Source organism: Sphaerodactylus townsendi, linkage group LG02 (genome assembly GCF_021028975.2).
Source record: "Sphaerodactylus townsendi isolate TG3544 linkage group LG02, MPM_Stown_v2.3, whole genome shotgun sequence".
Lineage (NCBI taxonomy): Eukaryota > Metazoa > Chordata > Lepidosauria > Squamata > Sphaerodactylidae > Sphaerodactylus > Sphaerodactylus townsendi.
The window spans coordinates 120,957,937-120,982,276 of NC_059426.1; the positions used below are offsets into that span (position 1 = coordinate 120,957,937).

The following is a 24,340-nucleotide window of genomic DNA, read 5'->3' on the forward strand; positions in this document are numbered from 1 at the left end:
TAGTTCAGATGTGGCAGTGTTATCAGTTTATGTAAAGATATTACAGTTCTGACTGTTTTCAAGTCTTTTTACCCCTAAATTTCAACACTAAATTTGTACATATCATGGTAGATATACACCTAAATTACATTCTCATATGTTCAGGCTGATTCCGCATGGGTGAAAAACAGCGGTGTGAAAACGGTATAAACCCTTTTATACTGTTTTAAACCCTTTTACACCATTTTCACACCGTTTTCACACTGCTGTTTTTGGCCCATGCAGAATCAGCCTCAGATGTCTTCCAGCAAAGATGAAAGCTGACATAGCTGCATGACTTTTACCTCAAGTTAAATGGTATGATCCATTTTCCAGGCTTTCAGAATCTGAAAATAAGAGCTTGGGCAGAGTGCACCAGCTGTTTCCCTCATGCAGTCTTATACGACATGGCATGACAGGGATGTTACCAGAATGCAGTTCAGGTAGAAAACAGCTCCAGCTATTAATTTCAGAGTGCCAGGTAGACAAAGGTTCAAAAGAGTTTTCCAAACTTGGGGAGGGGGGGGAGGAGGAAGAGAGAGAGAGAGGGTTAGGAAACTTCAGCAAACGTAGCTTTGATCCAGTGCCAGGCATGGTATTCCAACCCTCCTTGGTGTGTGTTATTTAACCTTCCCATCTTTTTGATAAAGTTTAAGGCTTGCATTCCTGTGGTAGAGGGGGAGAGTGTACAATCTCTGAAGGACTAACTGATGTGGGTGTGGGTGTGGCAGAGGGGGGATTGTCTTTAAAAATGTGCCAGAACTCATATGCAAGGATATCCACCAATTTCTCCCTCAGGACTTAGGGCAACCCCTAGTACTCAGTACTTCTACACACTCAAAATGTGTGTGTTCGTGCGCGTGTCAAAATGTTCATGGAATTAGGCAGATTCATGGAGCATAGGTCTATCAGAATCTATGACTAAAGGGAAGCTCCATGTCCAGCGGCATTAAACCTCTGAATGTCAGTGTGATGAGGCAACAACAGGGGAAATCCTCAACCTCTATGTCCTGTTGTAAGACCTTCAGAGGAAGTGCTTGGCCACTGTGTGAGACAGGATGCTTGACTGGATAGACGTCTGTTCCAGCAGGGTCTTTCTTATGTTCTAAGGATGAAGAAGAAGTGTTTGGATATATACCCCACCTTTCTCATGGTGTACACTCTCCCCCTCTACCACAGGAATGCAAGCCTTAAACTTTCCCTTCCTCACCCCACAACAGACATCTTGTGAGGTAGGGGGAGTTGAGAGAGTTCTGAAGAATGGTGACTGATCCAGGGTCATCCAGCAGGAATATAAGAATGGGGAAACAATCTGGTTCACCATATAAGAGTCTGCTGTTCATATGGTGGAGTGGGGAATCAAACCTGGTTCTCCAGATCAGAGTCCACCTGCTCTTAACCACTGTACCACACTAACTCTCTTGGATGTAGGGCAATGTTAATGTACACATTCTGCATTAACACATCTATTTATTTTCTTACATGACAACTTCCTTATAATAACAATTTCACACTCTTCTCTATTTGAAGCCTTTAAATGCAGATAAAGATTCCTCATTAGTGACCCTTTGCTATGGACTGTGTGTTCTTGGTCGGAGAGCCTTGGGGACTGCCTCACATCATATGTCTAGGTAATGCACATTTATTATTCTAAAATGTTTCAGGGAGGAAGGTCAAGTTGTTTCATACATCTCTTCCCACCCCCACCCTACAGATATTAGCATGAAAACATAGATTGTTTGTGTGAGGTATAGATCAAAATCATGAGTAATCAGTGACATTTAATGAGTAGGTAAGTGTCTGCAAATGGAAGTGATAAATTGTGACTAATTCTTGCAGTAGAATCATATAATTGGAGGAGACCACAAGAGCCATAAAGTCCAATCCCCTGCCATGCAGGAACACACAATCAAAGCACTCTCAACATATGTTCATCCAGCCTCTGTTTAAAAACCTCCAAAGAAGGAGACTCTGCCACTCTCCGAGGCAGTGAATTCAACTGTCGAATAGCCCTGACAGTAAGAAACCTCTTCCTAATGTTTAGGTGGAATCTCTTTTTTTGTACCTTGAATCCATTACTCTTGGTCCTAGTTTCTGAGGCAGCAGAAAACAAGCTTGCTCCCTCTTCAGCATGACATTCCTTCAAATATTTAAACATAGCTTTCATGTCTCCCCTTAACCTTCGCTTCTCCAGACTAAACATCCCCAGCTCCCTAAGTCTCTCTTCTTAGGGCATGGATTCCAGACCTTTTACCATTTTGGTTGTCTTTTTCTGGACATATTCCAGCTTGCCAATATCCTTTTTAAATTGCAGTGCCCAGAACTGAACACAGTACTCTAAGTGAGGTCTGACCAATGCAGAATAGAGTGGTACAATTATTTCCCTCGATCTAGACACTATACTCTTATTGATACATTCCAGAATTGCCTTGGCTTTCTTGACTGTCACACTGCTGACTCATGTTCAGTTTGTGGTCTACTAAGACTCCCAGATCCCTTTCACACGTAGTCAAACCAGGTGTCACCCATCCTATAGCTGTGCATTTCATTTCCATGCCTAAATGTGGAATCTTACATTTATATCTATTGAAATTCATTTTGTGAGTTTTGGCCCAGCTCTCTAATCTGTCCAGATCATTTTGAACCCTACCCCTGTCTTTCAGGGTATTAGCTACCCCTCATAATTTGGTATAATCTGCAAATTTGATTAACATGCCCTCTATTTCATTATCCAAGTCGTTAATAAAAATATTGAATAGCACTGGGCCCAGGACAGAACCCTGTGGTTCTGATTAACATGCCCTCTATTTCATTATCCAAGTCGTTAATAAAAATATTGAATAGCACTGGGCCCAGGACAGAACCACTACTCACTTCTCTCCAGGATGAAAATGAGCCATTGATGAGTACTCTTTGTGTTCGGCCTGTCAACCAATTACAAAGCCATCTAACAGTTGCATTGTCTAGTCCACATCTTTCCAGCTTACTTGCAAGAATATCATGAGGCATCTTGTTAAAGGCCCTACTAAAATCATGGTATGCTACGTCCATAGCATTCCCTTCAACTACCAAGTTTGTCACTCTGTCAAAAAAAGAGATAAGATTAGTCTGACATGAGATAAGATTAGTCTGTCATGGACCTGACAGGTGTAATAATCCCTGATATATAGTGCTACTCCTTCACTTTCCTAGCTGATCTGTTTCTCTGGAATAGGTTGTCCCCCTCAATTACTACATTCCAGTCATGAGATTCATCCCACCAGGTTTCAGTGATGCCTATTATATCATATTTATTATGCAGTGTTAAGAGTTCCAGTTCATCCTATTTATTACCCATGCTTTGTGCATCAATGTAGAGACATCTAAGGCTTTGGTTCATGCCCTGTGGGTGCTTATTTAAGGTATTATCTCCCTCACTGCTGGGTTTTTGAACTATTCGCTCAGTTCTCTCTATAACTTTCACCCTATTCTCACTAGTACTAGGTGAAACTCCTTCCCACTTGAATATTGTCTCCCTCCCCCACTTCACTCAGTTTAAAGCCCTCCTGAAAAGGCTTGTCAATCTCCTAGCAAAAATGTAACCCATCCCTTGCCAGTAGATTAACAAGAGAGATAATAAGCCTAGCCTCCCACTGTATTCCACAAAAACTTGTAGAGTGTAACTGAGACAAAGTCGTGGGCACTCTGTTTCAGGAGACCTCCTTTCTAGAGAAAAGTTATTATCTACTTAATGGTAATGACAGGTCTAAATACCCTGGTCAAACTCCCACAAAAATGGCAGCAAAATTGTTAGTTCAGGTAGTAACCTCAAGGGAGGGGAGTCTTGCATAAGATGTAAAGCAGTGCTCACTGGAGGAAACATTGCCAGGCAGAGCTTTTGCAGCTCTCATCAACCAGAATAATTTTTAGCCTGAACTCAAGCTGCTGTCTATGTAAATTACTTCATTACCTTTTGGCCTTTCAGTTCACCCCTTTGTGCACAGCCAGAGCAGATAAAGACTGAAGGTATATTGCTAACCCCCCCCCCCCCCCCAATTGTTCCAATTTGTATATGCGCACACTCACAGTTCAAATTCTTATCCACAATTGGAAGTGCTGCCAGTTGTGCACAATGATCTTTCTGCTAGTATTCGAGTCATTTGAGTTTTTGTGTTTAATGTTTTGGACTTCTTTTCCAATCCAAACAGTAATCTGGAATCCTTCCTGTATGGGCTCCATGCTTTGTTTAAAGGAGACTTTCGTATATCCTCAATAAGAGATGAATGGATTTTTGCAGATATGGAATTGCTCAGGAAAGTGGTGGTCCCCGGAATACGCATGTCATTAAAACTACATCAGGTATGATGTCTGTTGGTGTCCCTGTGTGTCAGGGTCAGATGAAGCAATGTAGTCCACCTAGGTGTTCGGTGTGGATGCTCTGTTGCACTGCTCTTTAGGGAGACATAACAATTAGACCTAAACTGGAGGGCCAAAAGAAAAAAAATTGTAATAATATAAGGAAACACTTGAAGCTGGCCAGAAATCATTTCAACAATAAGCTCAGCACTTCACAGGAAGCCATGAAGCTACCAATTTACCATTCACATGTTTTTAATTTAATTTTAATGTTTATATGTTTATTTTATTACTGTATTTTATGTGTTGCCTATTGGCCTTACTGTTCACCGCTCAGAGCCCTTCGGGGATTGGATGGTATAAGAAAACTAATAAATAATCATCGTCATCATTATCAATAATAATAATCAATAATAATAATAATATCTTGGTCCAACTGAGTCAGTACTATTTACTCAGACCGACAGTAGTTCTCCAGGATCTTAGGCAGAGGTCCTTCACATCACCTGCCCCTGGAGACGCCAGGGATTGAACCAGGGGCTTTCTGCAGTATTTCATAAGGTTCTTTGTGTTTAAATTGATGATCAACTATGTTAATATATTTGTAGTTGACTTTATTTTTGCCAAGTCTGGTGAAGTTTTCCAGCAGCATAATTGCATAGGACACAGCTTTGAAAAAGTAATGTTCCTTTGACTGAACCAACTTCAGCAAATAACTTCAATTTTGTGGCAATCTAAAATAGTCCTCTCCTTTTATATCTGGAAAGTGCTTAGAATCATAGAGTTGGAAATGTCCACAAGGGCCATCAAATCCAACCCCCTGCCATGCAGGAAGACACAATCACAGCACTTCTCGTAAACGGCCATCCAGCCTGTTTAAAAACCTCCAGAGAAATATACTCCACCACACTCCAAGACAGGCTGTTCACTGTTGAACAGCCCTTACCATCAGGAAGTTCTTTCTGATGTTTAGGTGGAATCTCTTTTCCTATACTTTGAATCCAAAGTACTTTCTGATATACTTAGTAAATGTATACTATTTAAATATTATCCAAAATGTTTGCTTTTGTTAGCATGCATGGCTGTCACTGTAGATTTCAAAATCAGTTTGGATAAATTTCTTTCAAATGTAATGCCCTGCTTTGTCAAATAAACACTCTGCTGAATAATATGCATACTCCTTTGTTTAGGACCATTTCACTTCTCCAGATGAATATGATGACCCCGCTGTTCTGTATGAAGCCATCACATCCCATGAACAAAATTTGGTTATTGCTCATGAGGGGGATCCTGCTTGGCGGAGTGCCGTTCTTTCCAACTCTCCCTCCTTGCTTGCCCTTCGCCATGTGATGGATGATGGCACCAATGAATATAAAATTATCATGCTGAACAAGCGCTATCTCATCTTCAGAGTTATTAAAGTAAGTGAAGAGAAGGAGGCTGATATGTAGGCTTTCCGAGATAATTATGGTGAAGTATCTTTACTTTGTTGCAAAGGTCAGATAATTCCTTTTGCAGGTTTTTGATTCTCCTGAGTGCAGTACTTAAACAGTGCTTTCTATAAAGCTAAAAAGAAAAGGGTGGGTTAAAAATTCTTCAAGTAGAAAAAGAAAACAAACTCTCAAAAGGGTAACACTAAGAACCCCAAAGCAGTGTAGTTAAGGGTAGCATCATTTGAGTTCCAGCTTGCATTTTGAGCATGCATGCGTGCATCTATTAAATGTTTGGTTGTGACTTAGTAGCAGTGGCGTACCGTCTATGGAGACTTGGGGCCACCAATGATGCCGGGCGCATGCCTGTGGGGGCGCCCAGCAGGCTCCTGCTCTACCTGCCACCACCCGTTGGCCGGCCGGCCGGCCATCCCCCTCACTCACGCACCCTTTTCTTTCCCCGCAAGCTCTGAGGCTCGGCTTCAGGGAAGCTGCTGCTCGGGCAGCCTGTCTCTATGACTTTTTAAAAAGGGCAATGCTCCAAAGATTGTTTTAAGCCTGTGGGGAAAGGAAAGAATGAGTGAGTGAGGGGGATGAGGCGCTGTGCGAGTGAGCGCTGCAGCGCTTACTCGCAAGTAAGTGGGGCTCTGTGAGCGGCGCCCAGAGGGTTTTTTGTCTCCGGGCGCCATTTGGACCCCATACGCCACTGCTTAGTAGCTCCTGTGAACTTCTTATGTGAAACTGCAAGCGAAAATTAGCACTCAGAACATTATTACCCAAAGTCGTCATAACAGAGTTTGAAAAGACCTGCTGCAAGGTGGCACTGTTTTCCCTTCTGAACTTTCCCCATCTGTACACTTGCAGGTCAATAAGGAATGTGTACGTGGTCTTTGGGCTGGGCAGCAACAAGAGCTGGTCTTCTTGCGTAATCGGAACCCAGAAAGAGGGAGTATCCAAAATGCAAAGCAAGCTTTGAGGAACATGATAAACTCTTCTTGTGATCAGCCTATTGGCTATCCAATTTATGTCTCTCCTCTAACTACTACTTACTCGGACACCCATGATCAGCTCAGAGAGATCCTTGGAGGTGCCATCAGTTTGGGAAACATCAGGAACTTCATAGTATCAACATGGCATAGGTGAGTCGCAGAAGAGATCTCCAACAAGTATCTAGATTCAGTATGCTCTGCTGCACCCGTCTTAAATCATAGCACAGAGGTTTGTTCTAGACCATTCTGCTTTTTGTGGCAAATACAGCAAATGGTTGCTGCCAAAACAAGGGAATTCCATAGTTTTAGAAATATAAAACCCATTCCAGTCATCCTGTCAATTTGAGTTTTACTTGCAGTAATGATTCTTTTTAAAAATGTTGTTTGTATGAATGGGTAGTACCCAGATATCACATGAAGCTGCCTTTCACTGAAACAAACCGCTATTCTGTCAAGCACAGCATTTCCTGCTCTGACTGGCATTGGCTCTTTTGGCAAGTTTTACTATCATTTACAAAGACTTGTTTTTTGTGACATCCCCATTGTCTACAGGTTAAGAAAAGGCTGTGGTGCTGGTTGCAACAGTGGGGGGAACATTGAAGATTCAGATGCTGGAGGTGGAGCTTCCTGCATAAGTAACAGCGCAATTGCTAATGACTCTCAAAGCAGTGTTTCTCAAAGTGGGGGAGGAGGAGGAGGAAGCACCATGACTGCTGTGCAGGGACCTGGAGCCGGACTGCACCCTCCTATCACATCTCACCCTGCAACTCTAGGTATGACCGAACTAGTCTATGAAGGAGAGTGGATTTTAAATACATTTCTGTGCTGATCACATTGTGGGGAAGGTAAGGTGGGCAAAGAAGACAGATGGTAGCAAAGTCCTTAGAGATGTCCTGCAGGAGAACATAACATGTAATTCAGTCACAGCAGTTGCAGGTGGGTCGAATGTAAAATAGCCGTCTTTTATTTGCAGACTGCCTTGTGAAGGACTTGGGGCTGTTGCAAATTATGGCTGCTGTTTCAAGGCCACTTAAACATGCCTTGTGTGACTGCTTTTAGCATACTCTTTTTTTATGCATGCAGCAGCTGACTGTGCAAATGAGGTAGTTTATTCCATGTCTCCAAAATAAACCATAGTAGCATGGGAAAGAAGTTGCCCAGTGTGAGTAGTGAGCCACTTCAAGCAAATGGCTGGAGTATAAGTATATAAAAGCAGTGGTACTAGACACAGCAGGGGCCCTCTAGTCCAGCATCCTTTTTCACATACTAGTCAACCAGGGCATGGAGCCAAAAACCTGCCATTTTTTTGCCCCCAGCATCTAGCATTCAGAGGGTTTCTGCCTCTGAATAAGAAAGTTCCATTTGTTCATAATGACTAGTAGCCACTGGTGGACCTTTTCTAATTCCTGTTGAAAACCAGTTAAACTGGCAACCATTACTGCATGCTGTGGCAGTGAATATTACAAGTTGATTGCTTAGACAAAGAACGTTCTTTTTTCAGTCCTGAATTGACAGCTTATCAACTTGCACCCCAAGTTCTGATATTATGGGAGGAGAAAAAGGCAAACTATCTGCTTTCTCTGTCTTATGCATAAATTTGTAAACCCCTATCATTTTGTCCCTCTAAACTAGCAATCCCCAAATTCCAAAGTTTTTTAAAAAAATTATTAGGATCAGAGGAATAAAATACAAGAGGCATAAAACATAATGCTACAACACAAAAAACCCATACAGAATCATTACTGTCTTATCATTCAGAACTAATGAGTCCTCTAAAAGTAGCAAAACTAATGGGCCCTCTAAAAATTGCAACATTTCATCACAAAATTGTGAAAGCTGGGGATGTCAAAAATGAGTAGTAACTCCCAAATCCTATTCCCCAACCATGCTGTTCCCTTTCAGCTCACCTAGCACACACATAATGTCTCTTGGAAACAATGATTACTTTAACATCTAAACAGAAGTTATACAAAATCAGAATTGCTTGTTTTAAGGAAGCAGCTGTTGGACATAACCACCACAAACAGACAACAACTTGATGTAGAGGGATAGCAAAATTTTAAAAAGGAAGAAAAGTCCAAATTCCTAAGCTTTTTGTTGTAGGCAAGATGCCTCAGTTCCTTCATCATTTTGCTTGGCCTTCGCTGCATCTTTTCCAGTGCTCCAGCATCCTCTGGGAGATAATAGTAATCAGAACTGAACATAATATTCCAAATGCAATGGAACCATAGATATAGCCAAGAGCATTATGATGGCAGATCTCCAGTGTCTTTTATATCCCTCTAACATAAAATCTGCCTTTTTAACCACTGACCCAACATTTTCATTGTGTTTATCCAACATGACCCCAAGAATTCTTTTCTGATTAGTCACTGCAGTTCTGGCCCTTTCATTTATCAATGAAGTTTGGATTTCCTCTCCTCAGCGTGCATTCCTTTATATTTACTCACAATGATCCTCATTCGCCACATGATGACACATGGCATAGTTTAAACCTTGATGTGGTAAGTGCGCAAGCCCCAAGAGGAAAAGGTTTAATATGAGGCTGGAAAAGTGTCCTTTTTATCAGATGTCTGAATGAAACCTTTATCAGCTGATGGAATTTCCTGAGGGTAATGGAATTAACTCACAAATTGATTTTTTCAAAAAAGTGTATCGAAATGACAAGGAGTGTTTCCAGTTTGTCCATTGAGATAGACCAAGGTACAGCAGACGCTTGAGAACAGGCATTAATGCTCTCATGCTTGTATGCTTTCAGGCACCAGCCACAGTGCTCATTCAGTGCAGTCCAGCCTTGTCAGACATTCCCCTGCTCGTGCTTCAGTTGCCAGCCAGTCTTCTTACTGCTACAGCAGTCGTCATTCATCTCTCCGCACCTCTGCTACTGGCTTTGTGCCTTGTCGACGCTCTTCCACCAGCCAGCTCTCCCTTCGTAACCTTCCATCGTCCATCCAGTCACGTCTGTCCATGGTGAATCAAATGGAACCCCTTAGCCAGACGGGTGTTGTCAACATACCACATGGCCTGCCCTCATCTAGCAGCTCCAGCCAAAGCATCCCTGCCTGCAAACAGCATGCCCTTGTTGGTCTTCTAGGGACAGAAGGTGTGACTAATATTCCGGATGCACAGCCAGGCACTAACACAAGCCCTGTGAACCAGACGCAAACCAAAAGAGATGATGTTATTTACAGAATCCAGGTGAATTAATTTGAGGAACAGATCTTTTCATGCCATCTGCTGTCAACTGGTCCCAGCGGGTTTTTTGTAAAACTAAATTGTACTTTCAGTAATGCAGTATTTTAAAGCATGAAAATATCTGTAGACATAAATGTAAATCAGTGAGAAAGTGTTCTGCTACTTAAATGTACACTGTAGTATTCTCAGTATGCGAGTGTAATAGATTTGTTCAGATTAGTCCTTTTTCTGATTAGTAGAAAAATAGTGAACACATCCATGTTTTTCAGCTCCTGGGCCATGAAGTGACAAAATCATCAACACATGTGAACTCTCTCATCACTTTTTTTTTGTATACCAAGTAATGCTAAGTTCATCTTCGTGGCCGCTGTGCAACCCCACATTGGGATGGCGCAGAAATCAATTTATTGCAAGCTTCTAGAAGAATCAACCAAGGAGTGCTTCCCTGACCCCTAGCAACATCAATGGAACATTTCCCACCCAAATGTCCACATGGCCTGTAACTGTTCTTCATTGAGTGACTCTCTGTGCAGACACACATCCCTCCCTCCTTTCCTGTTGCGATCTGCCTATTTGACTACATAATCTTGTTCCCTTTTTCTTAGGTAGTTCTGCATTAGTGCTGGAGAACTGAGGGGAGGAGTGCACCCTGCCCTTTGGTCATGGGGATGTTTGGGCGGGAAGTGTCCCACCACTGTTGCTAGGGGGTGGGGAAGTGCTCCTCAGTCGATTCTTCTAGAAGCTTGCAAGAATTTGACCTCTTCAGCCAGCCTGCACAGTCCCAATGTGTGTTTGCACAGAGAGCCACTCAATGAACCAGTTACAAGTAAGTGCAACACTGTTTTTACTAGTTTGTGTTTTATGGTACAGGAAGGGGCAGCAATTTGTTTTAATATAATATCCTGAAGAAGAACTGGTACAGCTTCCCTAATGTCTAACTGAATCAAGTCTTGTATGTGTGCAGATTCATGTATTTTCATATTCTATTCAGGCCTGCCAACAGTACCCAAATAGCTGTGACTCAAAAAAGTGTAAAAAAAATCTCTTGTAGTGCTTGCAATGAGGTTTATGACTATATAGTCCTGTGATTATCACCAATCTTTCCTCATCTCCAAGGTTAAGCAGTAAATATATTATTCTTTGTGACATTCATCATTCTTTGAAGGACATCACAGCGAATAATAAAAGTTTATACACAGAAGAAAGACCAAGCATATAGGCAAAAGTAGATGGGCAAGATTATTAGGCAAGATTCACCATCACTTGAGGGTGTTACAGCAAGTTGTTGACCAATTTTGTACCAAAGACAGACTGCTGAAAGAATTTGAATACCTAATGTTTGATAGGTCAGAGCCTTGAATTCTAGCTACGAAAATGGGGTGTCTTTTGTGTGCCAAAAAGGAAGAGAGTTCAGTTTCCCTCTGAATGAATTGTTTCAATATTTTAAGTTGGTTTTATTGCAGATAATGGATCCCAGCCAGGTACTGGAGGGAATCAATTTGTCCAAAAGAAAGGAACTGCTATGGCCAGATGAGACAATTAGGCTAAAAGCTGGAAGAAACAGTTGGAAAGACTGGAGTCCTCAGGAAGGCATGGAAGGCCATGTAAGTTTTGTTTTGAATCAGTTGTGGAACTAGCATGTATTGCTTTATTTTTTCTACGAGAATTTTTATTTATTTTACACATCTAAATAGCACATATATGGAAAGATAAAGAAAAGATCCCGATCTAGCCCCCCATAATAATAATACTAAATGAAAAAAAAAACATGTACACAAGCACCTACACAAATATATGGTGACTTCCAGCTACCTCACTAAGGATCCAAGCATAAATCTAACTCCGTTCTTATAATTAACATGTATTGCTTTCAAAGCCCATTTCAAATATACAGTTCAGCTAGCTGGGTGGATTTGATTTAAATCAAATTGATTTAAATCACAAGTAAGTAAGACAATTTAAATCATTTTTTACATAAAGACTCACTCTTGCTAATATAACCGTAACATTTACAATGAGATGAAGGTTTCAGTTTTTGAAAAATAACTTTTCAGATTAGTTTTACAGTCATATCAAAGATTTCTGATTTGGTTTTACTATTAGAAATCCATAGTTAAACAATTATGAAATTCTTGCAAGGTGAACCATCTCCAGTTTAATAGGTTAAGTCCTATTTGGACTTTTGTGCTGTGGTTTATTGAAAGGAAAAAATAAGCATTACCTTCACAATTTAAATAATTTTATTTAACTAAAACATTAACAGTACAGCATATGTGATTTTGCATTTGCTTAAACATGTTTGTCAACTGATGTAGTTAAACAAAATATCTTTAAAAACTTAGACTGTCAGCCAGGTCTACACATGAAAATCTTAAAATTACTGCCTTCTGTATCTTATTCATCTTCATTTTCTTGTTTGTTTATAATCTGGAAAAGTAAAACAAGCTTTCCTGTTTTATCGGTTCCCAAATGAGTTCTCAATTTGGAACGAATGAGTCAAATAAAAGAGAACATTCTTTCTATGCCAGCAGAAGAAACTACTGCTGTTAAAAGTGAAATCATTCCTTCAGCAGTCTCTATAACCAAATTCTTAATAAGTGGCCTCCACCAGTTTACAGGTGTGACTTTCTTTAAGACATCATCCGCAAGCATATATTTCTTTTTTAACTCTGAGGTTTATTATAGTTGACATCACAGATGGATGATTCCTGCATACTCACATCACTCAACAACAAACAACAAACAAGGAACCTTTATTGGCATAACAACATTATATACACAGATCCACTTAACCAAGTAGAGGGAAGCTAAAATAAATGTACAGGTAGGGAAGGCTGATGTTCAGGATTTGCTCCTAAAGCACTGTTTTATGTACAAATCCAAAAATTTGGTGACTGCATCGTTTGCATCACTACTGGAGCTGTCCAACAGAAAGGTAATCTTTTGCCAGTCAGATGCATACTCTTTTTTGAGTAGCAGAGGTGACAGGTATTTGACTCTGGGTCCTGTGTAAAGTGGACAATAAAGTAAGATATGATCTATAGAGTCTACACAGTTCCCGCTGCATATGCATAGCCTTTGGTGGTAAGGGGTTTTAGTGAATCTCCCTGTTGATACGGCTGATGGAAGGGCATTGCAACGGGCCAACATCATTGCTCTACGGAGCCTGGGCACGGCTATCTGGTGCAGGTATTGAGCCCCCTTGTTACCAGTGTAGGTGATACCTAGAGCTAAAGGGGAGCAAGTCCTGGCAGCCTTTTCGAGTAGGATCTGATGTTCCTGGTCAAACAGCCTTCTCCTCAGAAGCCGGAAAATCTCTTTAGATGGTAACATGGCCAGATAATCCAAAGAATAGCCCAATTTGTTAATTTTTGTTTCTATAATGCCCCACCATTCCGAGTGGCAAGAAGTCTTGAGGGCTTTATATGACAAGGAGGCTGCATCGCGGTTGAAACAGATGCGCAGCCAATATTTGAGCGTGGCAAGCCATGCTCTTGTCTCTAAGAGATGTTGCCCAGTTTCGAGGCACAGGGTGGCGTAAGGCACGCAGTGAGGCATGCCCAAAAGTTTAAATAAAAAGCGAGATTGTACTCGCTCAGCTGTGTTAGACCAGGAGCCTATCCAAAGTGGGACTCCATATAATAATTGCTGGGCCACCTTGGTGTTAAAGACTTTTAATGCTGCAGGCACAAATTGATGGCCCTTGTTATAGAAAAAGCGTAAGATTGCTGATACACTGACCATGGAGTTTGTAACAGCATGGTCTCTGTGGCTGGCCCAACCCCCTCTATAATGGAGGTGCGCTCCTAAATATTTAAAGCATTTGACCTGTTCCAATTCGTGTCTTCCTAGCATCCAACAGGATGGCTTCCAAGATTTTTAAAACACTACAACCTTCGATTTTTGAGAGTTGAGTGTCAGGCCATTGATTGTACAGTATCTGTTGCAGGTTGCTAGGAGTCGCTTCATGCCGATTTTGGTATACGACAGCAAAACTGCGTCGTCGGCATATAGCAATAGAGGGATTGGATGTCCATCTAAGTTTGGGCAGTGTGAATTTACAGATTTAAGTTTGCTTGCTAGGTCATTTAAATAAAGATTGAAAAGAACTGGTGCAAGGACACAGCCTTGTTTTACTCCCTTGGAGATAGATATTTTGAGTGTAAGCGATCCCTCCTGATTGCATTTGACTTGGCAAACTGTGTTCTGGTGTAACACCTTGATTAGGGAGATCACATCACTCATCTTCTTCAGCACTTAAGATTTGACCCTAGTATTGAATATAGAAAAAAAATTCAAAAAAAGGAACTGGAGACAAGTTTTTGTATTGCTTGTAATTTAATTCTGTCATTGTGCAGTTCTGTTTTAATGTGCTCACTCAGTACCTTCGAAATTTCAACAGCATCAGCAATGAAACAGCTGTTTTTCTGAATGTTGTTTAAAGCTTCAGAAATGGGTTTCAGGATTATCAGCATACCTTCAACATTTCTCTTAAGCTCAGTGTTGAGGAGTTTGGTTGTAACAGTGCCATCTATTTTCTCTCCATTTTGCTCACAAACTGTCATCAGACTAGGCTAGTTCTCACTCTGAGGGGGAGGGCATCTTCAAATGTGAGTTATACCGATTGGCCACTCAGGGAGGCAGAACTAAACTTCTGTTTTTTATTCCCTGTTGGGCTTTATTCCCTTTTTATTCCCTGTTGGACTGTTACTTGCCAGTTTAATTTCCTGCTTCTCATAGGGAGAGTGGCTCAGTAAGGACTCTCTGTAGCCTCTAGCTAATCTTACTCTTTCACTTTCTGCTTTTCCCCTTCTCCTATTTACTTACTTGTATTTAAAAGACCAATCCTTCTCTTATCAATCCTTCTCTTATTACTTTTTCATTCCTGAAATATCCTCCTGGGAGCAGCAGTGGTGTAGTGGCTAAGAGCAGTGGCTAAGAGCAGGTGCACTCTGATCTGGAGGAACCGGGCTTGATTCCCAGCTCTGCTGCTTGAGTTGTGGAGGCTTATCTGGGGAATTCAGATTAGCCTGTACACTCCCACACACGCCAGCTGGGTCACCTTGGGCTAGTCACAGCTTTTTGGAGCTCTCTCAGCCCCAGCCACCTCACAGGGTGTTTGTTGTGAGGGGGGAAGGGCAAGGAGATTGTAAGCCCCTTTGAGTCTCCTATAGGAGAGAAAGGGGGCATATAAATCCAAACTCTTCCTCTTCTTCCTCCTCCTCTTCTTCTTCTTCTTCTTCTTCTTCTTCTTCTTCTTCCTTGCCACCACCATTTCTCCCACAGAGCTGGGCAACATGGTACAGGAATGCGGGAGGGCTGAAAACTCCAAAGAGGGATTCCTCTTAGAGGAGGACACAGACCCGGGTCTGCTGCAGGTGCAGCAACCGAAGTACTTCTTGCAAGCTACGAAGAGACCAGGAGCAGCTCAAGGAAATGTGGCAAGACAAACCGCAAAAACGAAAGCGGGAAGGAGCGCAGTCTAAAAAAGGTGCAGAAAAAGCTGTGGTGGCAAGAGCCCCCCCAAAGCAGCCAGTTTGGCACTGGTCAGGAAGAAAAAGGCAGAGATCATCTTTACAGCTCCTGAGTAGCCACAGAGACCATGGTTTCCTATATTAGTAGAAGTATTCACTCAGGAACCACGGAGACTACCACCAGTCCCCAACCTTCTCCACCAGGCCCAGCCACTTACACACGGCCAAAATGGTTCCATCTGACCACATGGCACTTGAGAAACAAAGTCTCATAGGACTAGGCTGTGACAAGGTGGTCATAGACACCATTACAGCCTTCAGGACACCATCTAAACGCATATATAACACTTCTTGGAAGGCCTATACTAGGTGGTGTAACCATAAAAATATGAACCCACCCAACCCCGGGCTCTACCAGATTTTAGGGTTTCTCCAGGAAGGAATCAGGTAAAATCTCCAGTTTTCCGCCTTATTCAGAAAGGTGGAAGCAATTGCCACAGTTTTACCAAAGATAGCTGGAAATCCATGTCAAAACAGCCTCACCTCCTGGCCTTTCTGAAAGGTCTAGTGCAGATCACAATTGGCCATGGGAAAGATCTAGTGCAGATCACAATTGGCCATTCTGGCAGGGGCTGATGGGAATTGTAGTCCATGAACATCTGGAGTGCCATAGGTTCACCACCACTGCCCTAGATCTACACGGGGTCTGATGAATATTCATTAAATGCACATCCTCAGCAAGGACATCAGGCTCCCTGTTCATCTCCATCACTGCACCTAATGAGGGCAAAAAGATCTCCAGGGCAGACATTAACTATGTGATGAAACAAGGCATAATTCAAGCATACCAGTACAGCAGTCTACAAGTTTCAACAGGCATAATGGTGCATTCAGTAAGAAGTGCAGCCACCAACGCCACCCTAGTCAGACAAGCATCAGTAGAAAAAATCTGCCGTGTTGCCAGATGGTCTTTAATCTCCATGTTTGTGCTTCGAGAAGAATCCCACCTCTTCAGCAGAAAAGCATTCGGAAGAAGGGTGTTGCAGAACATTGTAGATGAGTAAGAACTCCCATCACACGCAGAAAGACATCGCTTTTGAACATCCCATGTTTGAAGATGCCCTTCGCCTCAGAGCGAGAACGAACCTTGATTACTTACCATGAAGGTTCCTTCTCCTCTGAGAAAGGGAGAACATCTTGCCCACTTGGGCTTATGCATACAGTGAAAAGACCAACAAATACACAGCAACAAGTACCAAAAGACAAATGCTGCATCAGAGAAAACAGCAGGAGAAAAGCAAAAGCTACACACTTGCAAAATCACAGACAATTTCTCCCCTGCTATACTATCCTAAACTTTGTCCATGAACTAAGAAATCTATAGAGTTTTTAATACATAACTGAATTCTAAGTTACAAGAGTTATGTTCTAGTTAACCTCTATAGCCCGGAGAGTTTTAAGCTAACTAGCAACAGCCCAACAGGATGATAAAAAGCAGAAGCTTAGTCCTGCCTGCTTGTGCAATCAATGGGAATAACCCACATTTGAAGATGTCCTCCCCTCCTCAGAGCAGAAGGAACCTTCATGGCAAATAATCAAGGTTTATTCTAGATATACTGCTCAAAACAGTCCACTACAGAACTCCATCTGATACCTTGTGGGAGTGTTAGCTTGATTCCACCCATTCCTTTCAGAGCTGCTGCTGCAAAAATGATGGTTACGGAAGTATTTAGCAGTTTCAGCAACATTCATCTTTAGTTCTGGGACACTGAAGTCTTTGGCTAGGAGGTGCAGCAAATGAATATTGTAACCACGTGTTATTAGCTTTGTGTTCTCTTCATGCTCTTCTAAATTTCTTCTTGGCTTGGATACATTTACACCATTGTCTGTGACTAAACGGCTACAGCATTTAATCCATGACTAAAATGTACAAGACATTTGAATTTTTGTTCACATTTTATTATATCTTTTGCTGCTACTTCTTGTGAATGTTCTGCTGTACGTGCATTTCCTAACATATCAGTTTTCTTCTGCAAGAACTACATTCACTTCTTCTTTTGTTATATAAGAACATAAGAACAAGCCAGCTGGATCAGACCAGAGTCCATCTAGTCCAGCACTCTGCTACTCGCAGTGGCCCACCAGGTGCCTTTGGGAGCTCACATGCAGGAGTGAAAGCAATGGCCTTCTGCTGCTGCTGCTCCTGAGCACCTGGTCTGCTAAGGCCTTTGCAATCTGAGATCAAGGAGGATCAAGATTGGTAGCCATAGATCAACTTCTCCTCCATAAATCTGTCCAAGCCCCTTTTAAAGCTATCCAGGTTAGTGGCCACCACCACCTCCTGTGGCAGCATATTCCAAACACCAATCACACGTTGCGTGAAGAAGTGTTTCCTTTTATTAGTCCTAATTCTTCCCCTCAACATTTTCAATGTATGCCCCCTGGTTCTACAGGGGGCATACAACAGGATCATTATGGACATTACTCTACCCATCAAGATATAGGTGAACAATTTTACCCTCTAGATCTGTTGCACATTGCTCCATTTCTCTGTCATACACTTAATCCAGTAGTTTCCCTGCAACAGCTACTGTGCTGGATGTACTGTATCCAGGTCTCAGTGACTGAAACATTAATGAAGTGCAGGTTTGCTGCATAAACGAACTGGGCAATTTTTTCATCAATAAACATTGTTTTCTAATTTGCGGGGAGTTATTTTCACAAACTTATCTATTCTGGTTCCTGGATGGTTGGTTTTTTTTCCCTATCTTATAGATGATATCCTGTGGATATGTGATGTAACTGAAGCACTATCCTGGACAGATAACTCTGAAACTGTAAAACAGCAGGATGGTAATCTCAAAGGTGGCTCATTCCCAGAATCCTCTAGGTTGATGATGAATTCCCCTAAACAAAAAAAGTCAATGCTATTTTATTATTGATTCCATTTTAGCTTATTTAGTATTTAGTAATTAGTATTCATTGCCACTCAGTACTGCCCCCCAAAAGTAATATTTGCTTGTTGGTGTGGGTTTTCCGGGCTGTGTGGCCGTGCTCTGGTAGATCTTGTTCCTAACATATCACCTGGCTGGCATCTTCAGAGGTGCATCACAGAGGGAAGTCTGTTACACACTGTGTCCAGTCACTGTGTACACAAGTTTGCAAACAAACAATGGGGCTACGGTCTTTTTCCCAACTCTGTTATGTATGTTATTTTATAACATTTTTGCTGTGAAGAAACTGCATGTTATCTCTGCTGTCACCAATGCACAGTTTGAAAAATGCAAAACCAAACATTTGTGATAATAACTTCTAGATCAGTGGTTCCCAACCTGGGGGGCTCACAGGGTACACACCAGATCATTTAGGGGTATGTGACAAAATTATGTAATGGGTTTGCTAATATGGGGTACAATTTTAGAGAAATGGTTGCCGAGGGGAGTGAAAAACAGTTGGAACCATTGTTATAGACCGCAATTTGCCCAAAACAATCTCACAGAAACCTCTGGAAAAGCATGGCATCGTGAATGTATTAATGGAATTCATTTACCAAAAAATTTAAACATTGCATGAATATACAGCCTAGTGCTACACAATTAAAAACTAATCCTTATTTCATAATGAATAACTTCTGGACTATAACGTACCCTAAATAGAAAACTACATTTAGATAGATTTTTCCTCAAAAAATCATTTCATTTTTTAAAAATTCAATTAAAATGTCAAAAAATCTGATTTTAAAACATTTATTTTATCCACCCTGTTAGTATTAAATGCTTAGTTCTGTAACCTGTAAACTAAGAAATGCTTAATATATAAAATTATGAGGAAAAGTATTCTAATTCTGTTTTTGTAACTCAGGAGCTAATTAGCAAGAAGCTCTTATGAGGCATTGTAGCTTCACCCTTTCCACAATACCTCAATTTCTGAAATTTCTGCAAGCATTCTTCATATGCCTTTAAAATGCACTTCACAGCTATAAGTGCTAGAAACCCCAGCTTTTTTAAAAAAAAACAACCACGTGAAATTGCGCCTTTTAGAAAAGCAGCTCTTTTATGTGCTCTATCCCTGTGTAAATATTTTCAGGTTTTAATGCCTTTCTAGAGAATTTTTTCTACTATGATTAGGGGATCTTAGTGTACACTATTTAAATAATTGTACCCATGGTGCAACAGATATACCAGAAGAGCAGGTCAGAAAATATGTCCTTACAGTTTCACTATGCATGTGAAATTGATCCAGGCCATTGTCTTGTTGTAGAACAATGATCAAAGTTTTCACTTGCCTATCTGAAACAGCAGTCTTCTTTCTTTTGATCTACCTTCAGGTGATTCACCGCTGGGTGCCTTGCAGCAGAGATCCAGGAAGTAGATCCCACATAGACAAAACCATCCTGCTGGTCCAAATTGAAGACAAATATGTTGCTGTGATCGAAACCGGAGTCCTAGAACTTGGAGCTGAAGTGTGAACTGCTTTGACAGTTAACTTCCAATCACCCCTTTAAAAATGTTTAAGAAATATTTCGGGGCATTCATGAAGATTTTGCTAAAACTTTAAATATTGTTCAAGTGACAGGCGGGCTTAAACCAAGTGGATGTGTTTCAATATCTGGTTCAGAATAAGTAAGAGAGTCTCTTGGTATTTTTCAAAATAGCTGCTGAGAAACATGTTTTGCATGAAGGATAAACATGCTTGTTTCATACTTTATTTTATGCATTGCAATGCTTTAAAAAAACCCAACATTTTCCTGTTTTAAAACATCTCATTTTTCTAAATGTTTTGCCAAAAATTGCCATGTTTTATCAGAAAAATATGTATTCCATTCATATTTTTCAAACAACTGAATAGTGTACAAATTGAATTAATGTAAAAAAAAAGAATGGAGGGATTATACATGGCAGAAACAATCAGATTTAAAGATTTTCATTCCTTGCGAATCAAATGTCAATGAGAAAACTGCACTAATTTTTTATGGCAATGCACTAAACAAAATCTGAGTTTGCTCAGAGCATTTATATTTATATATATATACATATATAAATATATAAAAAGAATAAACTACCATTATTTAAATTGCCTTTGGGATTTACCCCCTCCCATCATGTCATATTCTCATTATTGGACTGTGCCATTGGCTTGTTTTGATATAATATAATGGATTGCACAACAGTGCATTTACATTGTCCTTTTCAGAATACCAGTTACCACTAAAGTAAAACGACAGAGAGTGCCTCTCAAGGTGAAATCAATCAAGTGGCAGAAGTGTGCAGAAATTTCACTTAAAAAAAAAACAGTCAAATGTGAATCGGCTTTCTCCAAATGGTATTGGCTGATTTCCTATTTAGAACCAGCTAAAATATGCTGTTTGTGTCCTTTGGAAGAAATCTGGTTTATTTGAGGGAAGCTGGATGAAGCCCAGTGTGTGTGCAATGAGAAAGTGATACTCTGTGTGGTATGAGACTTCTTCCTATTTTCAATCAGGTGAAACAACTTGACTTTTTTTTTTTAAGAAAAGGAAAGATGCGGGAGGCACAGCCCGACTATCTCATTGTTTGTACCATTTCGCCTTTTAGCTCCCTTTAATCTTTATCCTTTTCTGTGACTTGAATTTTATTTTCAGTTATTATTATAATTATAATATATATATATATATTCTATAATAACTGTATTTTTAACTGTGAAATTGAATTATGTTACATATCTTAGGTTTTACTGTGTTGGGTTTTCTTTTTTAGAGTGCATTTTCAGGGAAACAAGTTACTCAAACTTCATTGGACTGAGGAGAGGAAGCTGCAGAATCTTACCTTGCTGCTTCTGTAACTCATTCAACAACATTCATGAAAATTGTTCATGTAGTGATTGTTTCCTGTGTATGATCTGGAACTCTGTGGGGCTAGTAGGAAGTTGTGCACAATCCACAAGTGTAATTTCTGGAGGCAGCCATCTTCTCTTTACTTGTTAAAACAATTGATGCGTTTTTGCAAGGGAGGAGTTGCAGTGACTTCTGCACTGAAAGCAAAATCATTTTATACCTAACCAAACAGTTGAAGTTCTCATGATCTGAGAAGTAACATCTTAACACAAATCATCTCATGCCACGCATCAGTGTGGAACATGTTGAATCTATAGTCTTGGTAAAGTAACTCACTATGCAAAAAGTTTACACTTCCTAGCATGGTGGGTTTCACTGCTGCATATACTATCATTCCCATGCACATGCAATCATATATTTCATTTTACATATATGTATTTTATCAGTTCTGGCCAGGCTGCTACCTGTGGACCTAAAATTGGACCTGAACAGCCTGCAGTTCAGCACCTGATCATATGGGCATTTCTACCAAATTACAGGCATGAATGTAGTCAGCTTCTATATTACAAGTAATTCTTGGCTCCCTTTTTAAACAAGAGTGGCATATTTATTTGTTAATTGCTCCCATCCTGAGTTAGCTTTCTGTACTTCCAATGTTTAACATCTAACTGGCAACGAACACTCCAAAAACTTGGCATATTAGATGCTACTTACAAATAGAGCCTAGAATGTAGAATTGAGAGGGAGATATGATAAACCTTCTGGTGTATTCATAATGAATCGATTTATAATTTGCTAGGTTCAGTTTTCTTGAACAAATTATGTGTGCTTGGTTTTCAGTTTCATTAATATTGTGTATAAATATCTAGTTGAGCAATACAAGAAGATACACAACTCTACTTTTACCATCAAGTTTCTTCTGCCGGAATCCTATTAATTTGAGAACAGAACTCTGGGAGTATTGGTTCTTAATACATGAATTTCAAATTACTACATATAGAAATTTTATTCCTATTTATGTTTCTCTTTGTATTCGGTATGCTTGTAAATCCAAAAGATCAGAACACTTATTGTGTTGAAGTATAATCCATATGATTTTATTGGGCAGGTTTATTATCAACATCCCCAGCAAGATTGATAGGCACTGTATTGAATTCTTAAAACATTTCTTTATATTGACTATGAAGTCCTTTTAGGAAAGTTTGCCATTCAGTACATTGGCAATACTGTATGTAGCTGGTACTGTATAAGATTAACTTCTTTCTGATCTGGGAATATGTATCCAAAAGTCGGCATTGATAGAGTTCTACTAAATAATCTAACTACCCAACTAAGGGATGGCACAGAAACCTGCGTATCTTATTAGTTAATGTTCTGGGAAACTAATGCAGACACTGTCCTTAACCTAATTTTAGATTTTTCTTCAATTCTACACAATTCTCCTAAAACCAAATACTTCAGTAGTGAATTCTACACTAAACCATGCAATGAAGATGAGCCCTTGGTGCAACAGCAGAGGGATTTTTATTTTTTAACAAGTTCCTTACAAGTTTCTGAACTACACTCTATCATGGCTTTACCTCAAATTGTCATATTGGTATTAGGAAGATTGTGTTAAGTTGATGTGTCACAGGAATGGTATAGCAGAGGCCCCTGGTGAAAAAATGTCACAAAGCTAGCTTTGACGTACTTTGTTCAGAGATTTGACCTCCCAGTCATGCCTACCCTTCACTCAAAGCCTTTTTTAAAAAAGGATAACACATCTGTCATATGAAATAGAATAAGTGGGAGAGCCTTTGTAGAAATACTTTATATTGAGTCTTAGGATTTAACCGCCATGGTATTATATACCCAATTTTACTAAGGATTTTTATTTGCCTATTATATAGGTTTCTATTTGTCTGGCCTTACTTCACGTTTGATAATCTGGTGCCCTTTTTGCCCTATAATGCTAGACAGTGTAAGAAATTATAGCAGTATTTAATATGTGCCTTACTAAAATGGTGGGTACATAACACCTTGGTGGGTGCTTCCGCTCTTGATTTCTTTTTTTCACCAGATTTTTAAAAGGCTTTTTTAAAAGATGGCTGCTCCAAAATGCTTCAGAGGCATATTGTATCATTCACAGGCAACATTTATGAACATGCCATTTGGATGTTTCTACTGTGTATTCTCCCAACCCAGTAAAATCACTTGGTTTATGATGTCTACACACGAAAATCACAGTTTGAAAAGTTAAACCTCTTAGAGTTCTTATGAAACAAAGGCTGACAATGGACTGCTCATATTTAAGAGGGGAATTACAATAGTGAATAGGGAAGTATGAACTGAGTTTGAAATGCGACATGGGAAATGTACTTTGCATCTACCAGCATATGAAGATCTTGCCAGGGATAGGGGTATGTATACTTGGCGTGTGTCAGTGAGTGTATGTGTCTGCGTGTGTGTTGTTTCAAAACTGCCTTGTAAATATTGTATCTGTTTAAAATTTGGGAAATGGAGAGGTTTGCAACATATTGCATTAAAAAGACAGTATTGACAGTGGAGAAAAGCTGAAAAATAAAATAAATCTTTTTTCTCCTGTTGTCCCTTACTTTATTCTCACTGCACTTTTTCAAATCTAAAGCTTTTTTAGCAAATAAACATACACACATTGAACACTGAAGAAGAATTTTTTGTCATAGATCCCAGGTTCCTTGATAAACCAATAAGCCAGAACTCTTCTTGAGCAAGGAGAGAAGGCGCTAAGGGGCAGTCCTGTTGATGGTGTCCTGCAAGCCATCATTCCATGGTGATAAAAGGGCCTGTACAGAGTCTGTATGCAGACTCTCAGAGTTGACTGGAAGGTAAAAAAAGATCCATCAGTCTCTGAGGCTGGACCATCCTACTGCTCAACTACCACATTTGTCGAGGGCAAGCATGGAGGCCCTTTAACCTTTGGCTACAGCAGTCAATGATCTCTAGTCCAAGCAAGTGTTCTCACTTCCATAAAAGACAACTCTTTCAGATCTGAGAGCCAGATCAAGTGCTCTTTATAATCTTGTTTATCAACAACTGTGTGCTTGATCTTCAAAATACAGAAGTTCT

General features: G+C 40.3%; 1 protein-coding gene across 3 annotated transcripts in view; it reads left to right on the top strand.

Moving 5' to 3' along the window:
- Positions 1-23,831, top strand: part of PCNX1 (pecanex 1) — a 113,926-nt gene extending 90,095 nt beyond the window's left edge. For all 3 annotated transcript variants that reach the window (XM_048484054.1, XM_048484055.1, XM_048484056.1), the window contains 8 exons: positions 1,549-1,649; positions 4,206-4,356; positions 5,544-5,774; positions 6,648-6,922; positions 7,325-7,545; positions 9,531-9,970; positions 11,431-11,571; positions 19,769-23,831. In XM_048484054.1, coding sequence (XP_048340011.1) covers positions 1,549-1,649; positions 4,206-4,356; positions 5,544-5,774; positions 6,648-6,922; positions 7,325-7,545; positions 9,531-9,970; positions 11,431-11,571; positions 19,769-19,909 — 1,701 coding nt within the window. In that variant the 3' untranslated portion in view covers positions 19,910-23,831. The remainder of the gene's footprint in view (positions 1-1,548; positions 1,650-4,205; positions 4,357-5,543; positions 5,775-6,647; positions 6,923-7,324; positions 7,546-9,530; positions 9,971-11,430; positions 11,572-19,768) is intronic.
- The last annotated feature ends 509 nt before the right edge of the window (positions 23,832-24,340 follow it).